At 34.8% G+C, this 17,721-nt stretch overlaps 1 protein-coding gene across 5 annotated transcripts in view; it reads right to left on the reverse strand.

The window, feature by feature from the left end:
• Positions 1-17,721, reverse strand: part of LOC139484599 (uncharacterized) — a 231,826-nt gene that overhangs the window by 23,338 nt on the left and 190,767 nt on the right. For 3 of the 5 annotated variants that reach the window (XM_071268382.1, XM_071268381.1, XM_071268384.1), the window contains 2 exons: positions 2,781-2,818; positions 2,466-2,537 (listed from right to left, as the gene is read on the reverse strand). In XM_071268382.1, the coding sequence (XP_071124483.1) occupies positions 2,466-2,537; positions 2,781-2,818 (110 nt within the window). The remainder of the gene's footprint in view (positions 1-2,465; positions 2,538-2,780; positions 2,819-17,721) is intronic. The other 2 variants (XM_071268385.1, XM_071268383.1) reach the window with 1 other exon arrangement.

A 17,721-nucleotide genomic window follows, 5' to 3' on the forward strand; every position in this document is an offset into this window, starting at 1 on the left:
CAGGTCTTGTAAAATGCTTTAATGTACAATTTCCATTTAGATTTTTATTGGTTTTAAGGGGGGGGGGGGGGGGGGGGGGGTCTGGGCTCTTCAATTTATTACATAACTGACTGCTTATTAATAATTTTTAAATATTTTTTTACTATGGTTCTTATCTACTGTTTTAATACGATTTATAACATATGATTTTTTGTCAGGCAAGGATAAAACTAAGAAAGATAGTTTTTTTCAGGTGATTTTGCTTCATTTAGACATGAAAAGGGAATAACGGACGACTAAATTATAGAGTTTGTTTACACACAATACATTGAACTTGCGAATATATCTCACTTTGATTGGGCCAGTGAAACCTATTTTAATACGGTTTTATTCATTGAAGTTTGCATGCATAGTTTTTATTTTTAAAAAAAAGCCAGATCTATTAATTAATTGGACTGAATAGACAAAATTAATCATTTTGCATTCGCATGTTACGTAATGTAGGAAAATTACCGAATCAGAAATAAAATGAACATTTACCGGATGAATATTGTTGGAAGAGTTTACTTACTGTTTTATAAGGTCTGATCTTTGCGAATCTCTGTTTGAGGTCTCTGCAAGTGCTTTTTATGTACTTTCTTATATTTTTGACGGTTTGTAAGTCAGTAAAAGTTCAATGATTAAGTTAGTATTGACATTAAAAGACCTCCTCACAAAAATGGCTGTTCAAATCCCCTCGCCCTTCGGGCTCGGGGATCTGAACACCCCTTTTTGTTCGGAGGTCTTTTTATATCAATATTAACTTATCATTGAACTTTTACTATTACTTAAGGAATGTATCTCCCACATGCAAAGCTCTGATTTCTTTCACGGAGTTGGCTATTCTTTTTGGACCTTTAGGATTATAGCTCTTCATCTTTTATATAAGCTTTGGATTTCAAATATTTTGGCCACGAGCATCACTGAAGAGACATGTATTGTCGAAATGCGAATCTGGTGCAAGAAAATTGGTACCGTTAATTTTATTAGCGATGTCGTGTAAATGGAGGGGAAAAAAAAACAATCTAATTAAAATTAAATCTCCGCACTGGCTCCCACGCAGCGACCACGCAAAAATGAGCTAGTGTGAAGATTTAATTTTAATTAGATTGAAAAATAAAAAAAAGTAAAAGTATCCGATGAATTCTTATATTTTATGCTGACGATTCCTAAAATGCTTACGTTTTGTCATGTTTTTGTACTGGTTACACTTCTTCGAAAGGATTTGTTGGCGGCAAATTATCAGGCACTACGTGTATTTGGAATTTTCAAATATATCGCGTGTTTAAATTCTTAACATTTTCAGTTATCGGATCCCTTCTCTTGAACTAAATTTTGGCGATTGCTTATTCACGATCTTTGTGTATAGTAGAGTCTAAAAGTTCATATGTAATATTTTCGATTATTGTGCTTATGATATAATAATGTTATATTGATGTGCTTGTATGTATCCATTAGTTATCTTATTGGCTATGGAAATAGTTGTTTAACAGTTTGAAAGATTGCAAATACATAGTGTTTGCAGGTTATTGCCAAGAAATGCACCGTAAGTAATTTCTAAGTTGTGAACACAAATGCTTGAATTTCTGTGTGTCAGTAGGAGTAGAGTTTGCAACATAGGTTTATCTCCAACCAACGGTTTTGCTTTTAAGGATGTTTGCTCCTCTATGTTTTAAAGTTTTGCCAGATTTACGGAATCCTCTGCTTTTATCCATGTATTGACATTAAAACAATTTGCCCACTAACCCCTACTTTTCTAATCATATTTATATTACATTTACTTTAAAAAGCCATATTTCAAAATCTGACAAAGTCCTTGTTATTTTTTTCATAGTTTAAACAGAATAGCAAACCGGCTTAAGGTGTACTAGCTAATGCAATTTGATTCTGAACTCTCTATGACGTTGTTGAACGTCCCATTAAGCGTATTTCACGGATATGAATACGATGTTTGTTTCAAATGACGTTTTATCAAGAAAACAAAACCTTTAAATAAGGCCTTTAGTTTTCTCGTTTGAATTGTTTTACATTGTCTTATCGGGGCATTTTATCGCTGACTATTATAAATTGTATTGATTTACTAATTTTTTCAAGACATATTAAAGAGAAATAACTAAGACCGTACTTTATAGTACGTAAAACACATATTATACAATACTTGACTCCATCTATCATCTCAAGATCCTTAAATTATAAATATTGAAAAATAATATGAGTTCTTTTTTGCTGTTTTGTATGTTGAATTTTAGCTTCTCAAGCCACGAACAATTGATTACAGCATATGCTGATATGTGTTACATGAACCTATTGATATTCATGAACAGATATCCAGTGCTAGTGCGTGGATTGTTAAACCAACGACACAACCCTTGCGTAGATGTAATTTATGAATTAACTGTATACAAAAAAAACCCAAAAAAAACCCCAACAAAATATTGTATATATACCTGTAAATGCTAGAATCAGAAAAAATATTGTGCTCACTACGATAAAACTGATCCTCAACTGTTTCTTTGTATCTGAAGTATGTTTAAATATCCCAATTAATAATAAAATAAATTTACAATTCTCAACGTTTAAAAAAAAATGAAACTGTCGATGCTAATACAGTATCAGTCCATTTAAGAAAGTGTGCTTCTGTAACGACATACATTTAAATTGATGTTGTAAATTCTTTAAACAGAGCTAACTGAGAAGGTTTCAGCTGTTCAATTAGATGTAGATTTCTCGTGTTCAAAACCAAACATTGAATTAATATTTACCCGTGTTTCTTGTTATTTCCGGAGTCTGCAAACTTTCGCTAAAAACAAAACAAACAAAAAATAGAAGAAAAACTATGAAATGATAGTTGAAAGACGTTAAAGACGTTTCCCGATGTTAGGTCTCATAAATCGATTAAAAAGAAACAAATAAAGCTAAAACAGTAAAACAACGGGAGTTGCGTAGACCTTAAGAGGAGCGAAAATGGGTTTAAGCTTTTTCTGCTACAGATGCATCTCCTGTCATGCATTCTCTTTATGTCACAATCAGGAATAGGACTAAATCAGATCCGATTACTGTATTAGTATCTAAAAGATTTGATGCCGCGTTATTTGTCGCTAGTTATATAATTCGTATTGAGGATGGCAAAAACCTAAATTAAAGTATCGCGATCGATTTAAGTATTTATTTATTCATCATAGTTTTGAAATCAACATTTTATTTAAAGAACACATCCATGTAGAAATTAAACTCACAATGCATTGCAAAAGCAAAAAAAAAAATAAAGAAGGAAACTATGACTAATAGTACACAAAACACAACATAGAAAAATAATTAAACCATTGCAGTGACGTCAGCAAATTCATTTACTGTTGATAATTTCAGTTGAACAGCAAACGATTTAATGGCTTCTAAGTTCAAGACATTGGTCACGTGATAAAAGGTCAGAGTTTACGATTTTTTGGTAAACGTGCATGCCTCGTGGTTTTTGGACTCGTATCGTCTTATTTGTACTCGTACATTAATAAAAACCAAAGTGTTCAATTCTAGATTGAATAAGCTTTCTTATTTTATATAATTATAATAAAAAAGTATTGTTAAAATGTTATAAATTCACGAGTGAAGTGAAACTTTTTTTCTGAAAATTTGCGTAGGTCCACGGAAAATCATTAATAAATCCTTAAATAGGTTTGGTAACGTGTTGAGGGGTATAAAATATGAAGTAAAACCGTTTTTACCTTCTTATATAACAATATCAGATCACAAAAACCCCGGATACGCAATTGTGTCAGTTTATTCGTGGCGAAGCGGAGTTCAAAGGGAGATAACTCGGTACTCGCATCGTAGGATATTGCAAGTTCACAACAGTAAATTTGAGTAAAATTAATGATTGCAGATCTATTTCGAAGAGTGTATACCTTTCAATATTCCATGTTCCTCTACTGTTGTAACATTAAAATAGTCATGGAAAGGTTGAATATGACATTTTTTTCAAGTTCTTACACTTACAGGTTGTTGAACACTTCCAAAGAAGAAAATTACCTACATTTTATAACAGACTGACTTTTTCTCTGAAACTTGAACTTATTGTATATATATATTCTCAAACACCTTTTTGGTAGATAGAAGGATACAAGATGGGTTTATCAGTTATTTGTCAAAAGAACCTGTGTTACATAGAAGCAGAAGCAGAAGATTACATTTAAACAAAAATATGGAAAAAAAGGAAATATAGTCTTCAAAATTGTGACCATTACCTTAGATTGAAAATAAAATCAATCTGCAGTAGCCAGAAGTACATGTACAATTTTTGTTTAATATAGCTGCTTTAAGATACAATTGCAGATCTCAGGGAGTCTGGTGATTGGAACCTCCTCTTTTTATGGAAGATTAATGCATTTGAATGGGATCATGCATATAATTGGAACCATCCTTTTTATCCTTGGTTGAGAATACCACCACTTATGTTTAAAATTTTCTGGATTCACCCTGAGATAAGAAACTACATAAGTTGTACAAGTTATGTTGCTTGCCTTAATCAAAAGAACCAGAAAGGGATTTAAAACATAATAATCAACACAAAGATAACTGAACAAAAGCTGTATTGCAATCTGATATCCTGCAGTTATCATAAATCCTATTATATGTAATATTTCAAGTTTTGCTTTATATTTTTTCTTCTTTCTTATATTTGAATTCAAAAGTCCTGCAACCAACTGTTAAGTCCTTTCAATTAAATTATTGATTGGATAATAACCTAAGCTGACCAGTAAATACAATTTGAAAATGCTTTGTTGAAATAAAATAGTGGTATTGTGTCATTAGATATACTGAATCAACTTCAAATTTAATCCAAATTCACATTTACCTGCTCTAAAATGCATAGTCAATTGGACTTCAAAAATCTGAGACTACTTCAATGTATAACATAGAGATTGTGGTCACCTCCCAAGTTATAGTAAGTCTCAGACAAAAACAAAACTGATTTAAATACAGTATGTTCAGAATTCTTTTGAAAAAGGACAACAAAAAGAAATTTATTATTCTGATATCAGAAATAAATTCAAAGCGGAATGTCAGTTCTTTTAATTGAGATAACTAGTTTAATAACATTATTTACTATATAAAAAAAAATCATGATATTATCTGCATTTACAATCATTGACTAAGCTTGTCATCCACTCACTTACTTTAAATGCTTTTAAAAGTTAACCTGTCAGTACTAAAATAAAGAAATGTGGTATAAGACAAGATATTTTATTCAAATTAAAGGGCATATGAAGAGCAAAGTAATGTACATGTATTACAATGATTTACATATATGTATATATAATGGAACAATGATGTTGATATTAATCAGATGAATATGGAGATAACCAACTCCATTCTTAGATTTTAAACCACAGCCAGATCAGAGCCACACATATTTTTGAAAAGGCATATAACAATTATATCTTCAATTAACAGCCAAATATTCCCAAAGGCCCAATTAAAACAATATCTGTACTCTATATATTGATAGTTTTCTGAGTTCAAAACATTTATTTTTCAACACTTTTCAATGCCTCTAGGTTTTCTTGAATGAAAAGCCTATTAGATTTGGCACTTGTGCTTAACTTTTCAATTTTTTTACAACTTATTATTATATTATCATTAAATTCTTTTCATAAAACTTATAAAAGGGAAACAGACATTTATGGTATAGTTGCCAATGAGATAACATTCTGGAAACTTATCACCAGAGTCCAAGTCTCTGTTAGCAGTGACAATTAAATTACAAGTCACTTTACATACATCAACAATCAATACATTCCATTGTTTTAAGGCAAATGAGGAAAATAAGAGTAACAATAGCTTTTGCCTTACTACATGCACAAGAGAATATTAGAAATTATAATATAAATAAGTAAATAATTCAGAGGCAAAAAAGACAGGACTTAGCCACTGGACTTTTAGTAAAGTATGCCCTTACCAATCCTTAGAGGAGCTGCTGTATACTAGAAAAAATGATTTTGATGATTTAACCCTATCAATTATCATTTTAGCATTACATTATTGTCAATTGCTATCTGCTCTATTTGTTCCAACTTGTTATGAGAGTCAAAATGTATACCTAGGGTGGGAATTAAACCCATGTACGTTCAGTTACTTTATTGTTCTTTGTGTACATAAAATGTACATGTACATGAAATATATCAAATGCAAAAAATGCTGTAATGTATCATTACACCCTCACCAGTTAAGGACCAAGTAAAGGAAGTCCCTGCACCTACCTAGACGTATTTCCTGGGTAAGATGTATTATATAACTCTTGAAAGTATAACACGATAAAGGTTATTGGTAAGTATATAGTAACATCAACGTGCAATTCAGATAAACAAACTGTCAAACATAAACAATCTACCACGTGTTTGTCTGCTGTGCTTGAATTCAAAACGACCCATCAGGCTTATTTACACGAATTATTGCTCAAGCAGACAGTTAAATATGTCCGTTTACCTTATGGGGTCTGTTAAGAATGGATTTGCTGTTATAAATTGTGTATGCATGGAAATATAAGGAAGATAACATTGATTTTTACCGTAACTTTTGAATACACAACATTCCCAAGGTATCCCCACAAAACACATGGCTACTTTGTAACGACGGCTGGTAACGTGTAGCCACTTTCTAACGGCAAATGTGATTGGATGATCTTCAAAGATCAATAATAAAATTCCTAATAAATGATTGGATACGAATTTGTGTCAGATTATAAATAGGTGAAAAAATGTAAACATTGAAATCCGCCATCTTGACGTAGGAAACAAACTAATTTTCAGTCTTGGATTAAAGGACATTGCCCACATTGCCAGCGTATCATGCATAAACAGTCATCTGCAAATATATCTTTCAATTTGTGTTTTACACTTACTTTTCTATGTTTTAGTTAATTTAATGTTTTAATTTACTACAGAATGGGACATCGTTCTCAAAGATGCCGTAGAAAAAAACGAGCTAATCGGGGGGCAGAGAATTGGATTCGAATCTCTGTATTGTATTTGTTTTCCCTTTTGCTTGCTTTTTCCGTTTTTCTTACTTTGTATGTAACTGTGGATATTTTGTTCATAATAACGGGTTCCCCGTTTAAATTTAGATATCATTCAATGTGTCCATTTAAAAAAAATACAGTATGCATATCTACATAGTTTTTGCAAATGTTATTCGCAAATCCTAATGCGAGTAAATCGTGATGTGTCTAGGATTGAACTAGCATACTTATGTTATGTACTTAGAAATAAGTTCGACTATCTCTTATTTTGTAAATTACTGATTATAATCAGGTGCCAGCTGATAATTTATAGATTGATTGATTGATTATTGGTTGCTTAACGTCCAGTGGCAAATATGTCATGCATGTTTTGAACGAGAACGAATAAATAATATATACAATAGGTAGGTTCTGTAAAATAGGCCATCCGGAATGAAGGTCGGGGAATATAAGACTATCCCTTGAAAATGAGGGCAAATTGGATTAGGACAGAAATTTTGCCTTGCATGAGGCCATCAACGGACATCTTCAAGAGTTGTTACAAGGGTTTCACAGTTGTTGTCCATTCGTTTGTTTTATCATTTAATGTTGCCATTTCATTAGGGACTTTCCGTTTTGAATCTTCCTTGGAGTTCAGTATTTTTTGTGATTTTACTGTTTTCTAACTTGCAGAGAGCGTGGCATCAACACGAGACATCGGATTAAGCGTCCCGTTCTGACCGGAACGTGGCTGCTTATTTCATTTATCCCGCAAAGCGAAACGGACGCCTCACTTTGGCAAGGGGTTAACTGCCGGTCGGAAGAAAACTTGAAGTGACCGTAATACTATTCCCCAGTCTCCCTTGGGGTGATAATTTAAAGACCAACGTGTTATAAAATATTTCTATTTCTCTTACAATTAATTGTGAACTACATGAACTAATGCATCGTTGAACACGATAACATAGTTATGTAACCTCACTTACAATACCTCGTTTTTAAGAAAAGGGTAAAATTTCTAAGTGCATGTTGGTCTATCAAAAGATATCCACTAATAATTAAATTTTCGATGTAACGTGTCTTCTGATTGGCTGACGTTGTTATATTTAGCAGCTCCAAGGCATTATTTTGTCATGTGACCGTGACGTCATCAACGTATATTCATGGTTTACAACGATTTAAAATAGAATTTAGAATTAAATTTTAATTAACGACTGGAATAACGTTTTTGTCCATTCGAAATAATATTAAATTGAGGTACACTTTAAAATAATACGCGCGTCATTCAGTGAACCCCACATTTTTTATGTTATTTCTTCATAGACAGAAAAAATAATACAGTCATTCCTTAATTTAAACGTATAACTTCTTAGAATATAGCAAAGTACTCTCGACCGAAATTGTAGAATTTGATGGCTATTAATTACGCAAAATGAATTCAAATCATATTCTTATATAAATATATAAAGCATATTCAAATGCTCTTCAACTTTGTATTTGTTTGGGTTATAACTATTTTGATATGAGCGTCACTGATGTTTCTTATGTAGACGAAACGCGCGTCTGGCGTACTAAATTATAATCCTGGTACCTTTAATTTGATAACTATTTACACCACTGGGTCGATGCCTCTGCTGGTGGACGTTTCGTCCCCGAGGGTATCATCAGCCCAGTAGTCAGCACTTCGGTGTTGACATGAATATCAATTATGTGGTCATTTTTATAAATTTCCTGAGGGGCGACTGTAAAAGAACCACGGTAGTGCATATGCTTATGCAGATATAGTGTCTCTCATGCACAATGGAATCATGTATCTCTTGAAGACCATCAGTTACAAATAATGCAAGCTCTCAGGCCAGCTGATCGAACATATCAACGACCCAGTCGTTGCCTTCACCATGCTGGGAATGTTGATTTATCCCAACAATTTCTCCAAATCCCAAGGTCTCAACTAGCTGTGGTACAAAGATTCATCTATCGAGGCCGAGGCCGAAAACACAGGGTTTGCAGCACGTCATGGGTATATTATCACCAAGTCCGCCAACATAGGATCGTTTTCATTCACCATACCCCTGAGACACATTTTCGGCTTTGCAGACGATTAAAACAAGATTGTGTATGGATTTAAGCACGAATTGTCATTCGTGCGCGCCTCGGACGACAATGTCGTCCTGCTGCTGCCGTCAACGACGAGACGAAAATCAACCTGAGTAGGATCTTTTGGTTTGTTTCTCACGTCCTTCCTTCCGTCCGATGAAGAAAAAACTGTTGTACAAGACCATCCAGAGCAAGAGTAAGATCGATTGTGTTTACCCCAACCTTACAGTTCCACTGGCGTTTGTCTGCCAAGAGCGGTCGGGATAAACCGAGATACTTCATCGTAGCCTTTCAGTACGGTAAAAGTACGATCGGACTCAAAATGCAGCCGTCATCGACCACTTCCGGTTGCGAACTATCTATGTCACTCTCAACGCAGAACGCTACCCGGTGGTAGACTTCAATGCCAGTTTCACACAAACCAAGATCGCCAGAGTGTACAAGAATGTCGCAAAGTTCTTAAAAAACTGCTTCCACATGGACCGTTCTATCAGCAACTGCAACATTAACCCCTCCGATTTCGTCGATCTGTACTCATTGTTTGTCATTGATGTGAGTCACCAGTCCGAGCGGTGTAAAGAGTCGACCGTTGACATTCAGATCTTGATCGAGTTCGAGCGCAAAGTACCTACAAACACCGAGGCATTTGCACTTGTAATTTCCGACAGAATCCTGCAGTATAAATCCGATGGTCAGAAGATGACCGTCGTGTACAAAAATGGATAAAATTCACCTATAAGTAACTTATCTTTGCCTGCCGCCCTGCCGAAGTCTATGCGATCTTGGTGAAGGTAATCGAACATCTGAGAAGTATGACGGTATCGAAGAGTTGAAGCAAAAATATATGACAATGATGTACCATGAGTAAATGGATAACACATGGATGAAGCAAATTGCTAATAGCACCAACCTCAAGCATGGGGTTTTCATCATCGTTTCTGGATAAAATAGCCAAACCCTTCCCGGTCCAACCCCCACTGCAACTCACGAAATCCAAGACCTACGAGATGGCATTGGTGAACCTGGAAACCAACAACTCCATCCCTAACATTCATATGCATACAGGCAACAATTCCTTCCGCTACTCCCTCGACGATGGTGCCAACTGGTCTTCCATCGCACTGAGCACAGGTTTCTATGACATAAAATATATCAACAATGAAATCCAGCTGCAGCTTCGGCTCAGCAAACACAAACTGACGATCATCATCGAAGCCAACCGGGCGACCCTAAGAGCAACGCTGACCCTCGCTAGACTCTATCAAGTAGACTTCAACGTTGTCAATTAAAGCATCAACACCGTATTGGGATGCAAGTGGCAGATTTCCATGTTCGGTATGATCACAAACAGCTATACAGAAGGGGACTACATTGTAAATATCATCAGAATCAACAGCATTCTGGTGAATAGTGATATCAACCATGGAAGTTATGTAAATGTTACACAGCAGTCTTCCATCTACAGCTTTTCTTTCCGCAGGCGGTATGAAAATCATTCCACCCCCTAAGAACCTAGTATACTTGCAAGTGATCTTGCGAACCAGCAATCGCATGCAAGCATAACTCAACGATCATCTTAGAGGTGAACATCTCACCATCCGTTTTCATCTTCGAAAGGCATGAATTAATGTCTTATCACAAACAGGGTTTGAACTTGACAAAAGATCAACATAATTAACTACAACGGGCTGCCAAGAAAGGTTGTCCAGTCTCCATTCTATTGTCTCATGCAAACCTGGCTCACCTCTCGGCAGGTTCAAAAGATTATCAAGCTTCTCCAAAAAAAGGTACGTGTGGTATGAATCGGTAGCTGAGTACTTCTCAAATGAAGGCAAAACGTAGGTGGATTCCCACCCTTGTTGGCAGGGCTGGCAATGAGGACACTCTCCATGAAAGCAAAATAACTATTCTACCAGCCTTGGGTGCTGAAGCCTTGATCGGTTTGGGTGGCGTAGCCGTCAGCAAGGCCTTAAGGTCTGGATTGTACCTGAAACGTGGTGGATGCATTAACACAGGGAAAACGGTCTCTACCTCACATCCTAAAACGCCCCGATTACCTATGGGTATTGACTCTACTTGAAGCGTGGTCAGCAATTCCACGACGGAGCCGGTCTGATCTTATATTTTGATGCTAACAGCCCCTTCAAAAAAGTTCCCAAACTCGGTATGCTCCTATAAAACAAATGAATGATAAGATTATGGGTATAGTCGAATGTGTGTTGAATCGACTCGATGCCGAAATTTGAAGGTATCAAACTACCTTGAACTCCTATAAACGTCTGGACAAAGCTGTATCTGTAGCACTGGGTGCTTGTTCTGTGAGTAGTTTGGTGTTAACCAGCGGTATCCTGGGTTCAGCTTTGACCGGTACAGGTGTTATAGCCACCCTTCCCTTGGGGTTTCTAGCTTGCTTGAATGCTACCACCGTAATGGATCTCACACTTATTTCTAGCATTGCAACAAAAAGAAAAACAAACACCACGATACCTTGCGATTGGTCCAGTCCAAAAAGTCCTTGGTTCAGCAATGAGTCAGCTCTGCTTTAGCTGATGATGATCAGATCGATGAAGCCTTGTTTGGGAAAGTCGTCACCTGTCTCAAAAACTACTACGACATAAAGATCAGCTGCAGCAACCCATGTCCAGTTTAAGCGCAGTTTGTCAAAATGTTCCTTTTATGATTTTCCCACCATCCCCAATGCAATGGTTTTAGACCCAGTTGCAGAACAAATTGACTATATCACTTTTGTTTCTCTATTGATAAACTTTCGATTGAGGTATAATATATATCTGTAATCAGGGGCTGAAGGGTCATAGCTGTCCATTCCATTATTCAAAATATCCATTTCATTATTCAAAATTGACTATTTCTCAATTTTTACGCGTAATTCGATATTTAAGTCCTTCATTACTCCTGTAATATCCGTTGCGGAACATATTGATTATATCCCTGTTGTTCCTCTTTTGATAAGCTTTCGATTGAGGTATAATAAATGTCTGTAATCAGGGCCTGAAGGGTCATAGCAGTTCATTCCATTATTCAAAATATCCATTTCTTTATTCAAAATTGGCTATTTTTTAATTTGCACGAGTAATTCGATAATTAAGTCCTTCGTTTTCTCCTGTAATATCCGTTACGGAACATATTGACTAATACCGTTCGTTCCTCTTTTATAAGCCTTTCAATTGAGGTTTAATATATATCTATAATTAGGGGCTGAAGGGTCCCCTATCAGTTTATTCAATTACTGAAAATATCCATTTCATTATTCAAAATTAGCTTTTTCTTATTTTCCACGCGTATTTTGGCATTTATGTCCTTCGTAAACTCTGTAATGGTCATTGCGGTACATATCGATTATACTCAGTTTATTCCTCCATCCATAAGCTTTAATTTGGTGAATATTTATTTTCCTTAATACGAGCTGAGGGGTTGCAGCAGTGCATTCCATTATTCAAAATAAGTTTTTTTCTCAATGTTCACGCGTATTTCGATATTTAAGTCCTTCGTTACTCATCTAATATGAGTTGCGGAACATATTGATTATAAACCTTTTGTCCCTCTCTTGATAAGCTTTCGATTGAGGTATAACATATGTCTGTAATTAGGGGCTGAAGGGTCATAGCAGTCCATTCCATTATTCAAAATATTCATTTCATTATTCAAAACTGACTATTTCTCAATGTTCAGGCGTATTTCGATATTCAAGTCCTTCGTTGCTCCTGTAATATCCTTTTGCGGAACATATTGACTATATACCTTTTGTTCCTCTTTTAATAAGCTTACGATTGAGGTATACTATATATATATGTATTAAGATTTATATTAAGATCCATTTTGTTACATCTTGTGATCAATTTTATTTGGCAATCGCCAATGGCAGTCAGCAGGGTTAAATAACATCAGTTGTTCGACCTGTTAGTCAAATGCGTTTTGTTTAAATATACTTTTTCACTTTTTTGGTTTTTTGGAAAATGTTGTTTGTGCTGTTTTTAGACCTTTCTACAACGAAATTTGTTTGACATGCACACGTATAAAAATTGCGGTTTTTATCCAACGCAATCATAGGTTTGAACGTAGTTTTCAATTTAAACTCGTTTATATTTTTTGTTTGGGCATGTATCATATTTTCCCTCCGGTTTATATGATCCGTTCATCCTACATTATATTGACTCTTAAATTAAAGAGTCAATCTTAAATTGAGAGTAAATTATATGGCCTTCCAAATACCGTTTCGATCCCTAACATCACAGAACAGACATATATTGTCGAAATCTAGATCTGGTGTACTAAAGAAACATTGACACCGAATGTTTGTGGCACAACATCGTGGCCACAAGTTAACAAATTTTTTTTTCTGTGACATATTAAATTTATATTAAGATCCATTTTGTTACCTCTTGTGATCAATTTTATTTGGCAATCGCCAATGGCAGTCAGCAGGGTTAAAGAACATCAGTTGTTCGACCTGTTAGTCAAATGCGTTTTGTTTAAATATACTTTTTCACTTTTTTGGTTTTTTGGAAAATGTTGTTTGTGCTGTTTTTAGACCCTTCTACAACGAAATTTGTTTGACATGCACACGTATAAAAATTGCGGTTTTTATCCAACGCAATCATAGGTTTGAACGTAGTTTTCAATTTAGACTCGTTTATATTTTTTGTTTGGGCATGTATCATATTTTCCCTCCGGTTTATATGATCCGTTCATCCTATATTGACTCTTAAATTAAAGAGTCAATCTTAAATTGAGAGTAAATTATATGGCCTTCCAAATACCGTTTCGATCCCTAACATCACTGAAGAGACATATATTGTCGAAATCTAGATCTGGTGTACTAAAGAAATATTGACACCGAATGTTTGTGGAACAACATCGTGGCCACAAGTTAACAATTTTTTTTCTTTCTGTGACGTATTAAATTTATATTAAGATCCATTTTGTTACATCTTGTGATCAATTTTATTTGGCAATCGCCAATGGCAGGCAGCAGGGTTAAAGAACATCAGTTGTTCGACCTGTTAGTCAAATGCGTTTTGTTTAAATATACTTTTCACTTTTTTGGTCTTTTGGAAAATGTTGTTTGTGCTGTTTTTAGACCCTTCTACAACGAAATTTGTTTGACATGCACACGTATAAAAATTGCGGTTTTTATCCAAATCAATCATAGGTTTGAACGTAGTTTTCAATTTAGACTCGTTGATATTTTTTGTTTGGGCATGTATCATATTTTCCCTCCGGTTTATATGATCCGTTCATCCTACATTATATTGACTCTTAAATTAAAGAGTCAATCTTAAATTGAGAGTAAATTATATGGCCTTCCAAATACCGTTTCGATCCCTAACATCACAGAACAGACATATATTGTCGAAATCTAGATCTGTTGTACTAAAGAAACATTGACACCGAATGTTTGTGGCACAACATCGTGGCCACAAGTTAACAAATTTTTTTTTCTGTGACATATTAAATTTATATTAAGATCCATTTTGGTCCCTATCGTGATCAATTTTATTTGGCAATCGCCAATGGCAGTCAGCAGGGTTAAAGAACATCAGTTGTTCGACCTGTTAGTCAAATGCGTTTTGTTTAAATATACTTTTTCACTTTTTTGGTCTTTTGGAAAATGTTGTTTGTGCTGTTTTTAGACCCTTCTACAACGAAATTTGTTTGACATGCACACGTATGAAAATTGCGGTTTTTATCCAACGCAATCATAGGTTTGAACGTAGTTTTCAATTTAGACTCGTTTATATTTTTTGTTTGGGCATGTATCATATTTTCCCTCCGGTTTATATGATCCGTTCATCCTATATTGACTCTTAAATTAAAGAGTCAATCTTAAATTGAGAGTAAATTATATGGCTTTCCAAATACCGTTTCGATCCCTAACATCACTGAACAGACATATATTGTCGAAATCTAGATCTGGTGTACTAAAGAAATATTGACACCGAATGTTTGTGGCACAACATCGTGGCCACAAGTTAACAATTTTTTTTTTCTGTGACGTATTCAATTTATATTAAGATCCATTTTGTTACATCTTGTGATCAATTTTATTTGGCAATCGCCAATGGCAGTCAGCAGGGTTAAAGAACATCAGTTGTTCGACCTGTTAGTCAAATGCGTTTTGTTTAAATATACTTTTTCACTTTTTTGGTCTTTTGGAAAATGTTGTTTGTGCTGTTTTTAGACCCTTCTACAACGAAATTTGTTTGACATGCACACGTATAAAAATTGCGGTTTTTATCCAACGCAATCATAGGTTTGAACGTAGTTTTCAATTTAGACTCGTTTATATTTTTTGTTTGTGCATGTATCATATTTTCCCTCCGGTTTATATGATCCGTTCATCCTATATTGACTCTTAAATTAAAGAGTCAATCTTAAATTGAGAGTAAATTATATGGCCTTCCAAATACCGTTTCGATCCCTAACATCACTGAAGAGACATATATTGTCGAAATCTAGATCTGGTGTACTAAAGAAATATTGACACCGAATGTTTGTGGAACAACATCGTGGCCACAAGTTAACAATTTTTTTTTCTGTGACGTATTAAATTTATATTAAGATCCATTTTGTTACATCTTGTGATCAATTTTATTTGGCAATCGCCAATGGCAGTCAGCAGGGTTAAAGAACATCAGTTGTTCGACCTGTTAGTCAAATGCGTTTTGTTTAAATATACTTTTTCACTTTTTTTGGTCTTTTGGAAAATGTTGTTTGTGCTGTTTTTAGACCCTTCTACAACGAAATTTGTTTGACATGCACACGTATAAAAATTGCGGTTTTTATCCAACGCAATCATAGGTTTGAACGTAGTTTTCAATTTAGACTCGTTTATATTTTTTGTTTGGGCATGTATCATATTTTCCCTCCGGTTTATATGATCCGTTCATCCTATATTGACTCTTAAATTAAAGAGTCAATCTTAAATTGAGAGTAAATAATATGGCCTTCCAAATACCGTTTCGATCCCTAACATCACTGAAGAGACATAAATTGTCGATATCTAAATCTGGTGTACTAAAGAAATATTGACACCGAATGTTTATGGCACAATATCGTGGCCAAAAGTTAACATTTTTTTTTCTGTGACGTATTAAATTTATATTAAGATCCATTTTGTTACATCTTGTGATCAATTTTATTTGGCAATCTCCAATGGCAGTCAGCAGGGTTAAAGAACATCAGTTGTTCGACCTGTTAGTCAAATGCGTTTTGTTTAAATATACTTTTTGAGCCAAGGCTCCGTGTTGAAGGCCGTACTTTAACCTATAATGGTTTACTTTTTAAATTATTTGTATGGAGAGTTGTCTCATTGGCACTCACACCACATCTTCCTATATCTATTTTTTACTTTTTTGGTCTTTTGGAAAATGCTGTTTGTGCTGTTTTTAGAACCCTTCTACAACGAAATTTGTTTGACATGCACACGTATAAAAATTGCAATTTTTATCCAACGCAATCATAGGTTTGAACGTAGTTTTCAATTTAGACTCGTTTATATTTTTTGTTTGGGCATGTATCATATTTTCCCTCCGGTTTATATGATCCGTTCATCCTATATTGACTCTTAAATTAAAGAGTCAATCTTAAATTGAGAGTAAATTATATGGCCTTCCAAATACCGTTTCGATCCCTAACATCCGGAAGAGACATATATTGTCGAAATCTAGATCTGGTGTACTAAAGAAATATTGACACCGAATGTTTGTGGCACAACATCGTGGCCACTAGTTAACAAATTTCTTTTTCTGTGGCGTTTTAAATTTATATTAAGATCCATTTTGTTACATCTTGTGATCAATTTTATTTGGCAATCGCCAATGGCAGTCAGCAGGGTTAAAGAACATCAGTTGTTCGACCTGTTAGTCAAATGCGTTTTGTTTAAATATACTTTTTCACTTTTTTGGTCTTTTGGAAAATGCTGTTTGTGCTGTTTTTAGAACCCTTCTACAACGAAATTTGTTTGACATGCACACGTATAAAAATTGCGGTTTTTATCCAACGCAATCATAGGTTTGAACGTAGTTTTCAATTTAGACTCGTTTATATTTTTTGTTTGGGCATGTATCATATTTTCCCTCCGGTTTATATGATCCGTTCATCCTATATTGACTCTTAAATTAAAGAGTCAATCTTAAATTGAGAGTAAATTATATGGCCTTCCAAATACCGTTTCGATCCCTAACATCACTGAAGAGACATATATTGTCGAAATCTAGATCTGGTGTACTAAAGAAATATTGACACCGAATGTTTGTGGAACAACATCGTGGCCACAATTCGCCGGGATTCGAACCCATGCTACTGTGATATCGTGACACCAAATCGCCTGCACTGCAGCCGTCCCGCTAGACGATTTGGTGTCACGATATCACAGTAGCATGGGTTCGAATCCCGGCGAGGGAAGAACCAAATATTTGCGAAAGCAAATTTACAGACCTAACATTGTTGGGTTGATGTTTAGACGAGTTGTATATACATTATGTCCACAGACATGTTTCACCATCATTGATGGCGATCCGATGGATACATCTGTTGTAGGGTTGTCACTGACTCAGACGTACTTATGAATATAATTATTTTCTGTGACTGTATCT

This window comes from Mytilus edulis, chromosome 8 (assembly GCF_963676685.1).
Source record: "Mytilus edulis chromosome 8, xbMytEdul2.2, whole genome shotgun sequence".
In the NCBI taxonomy this organism is placed as follows: domain Eukaryota; kingdom Metazoa; phylum Mollusca; class Bivalvia; order Mytilida; family Mytilidae; genus Mytilus; species Mytilus edulis.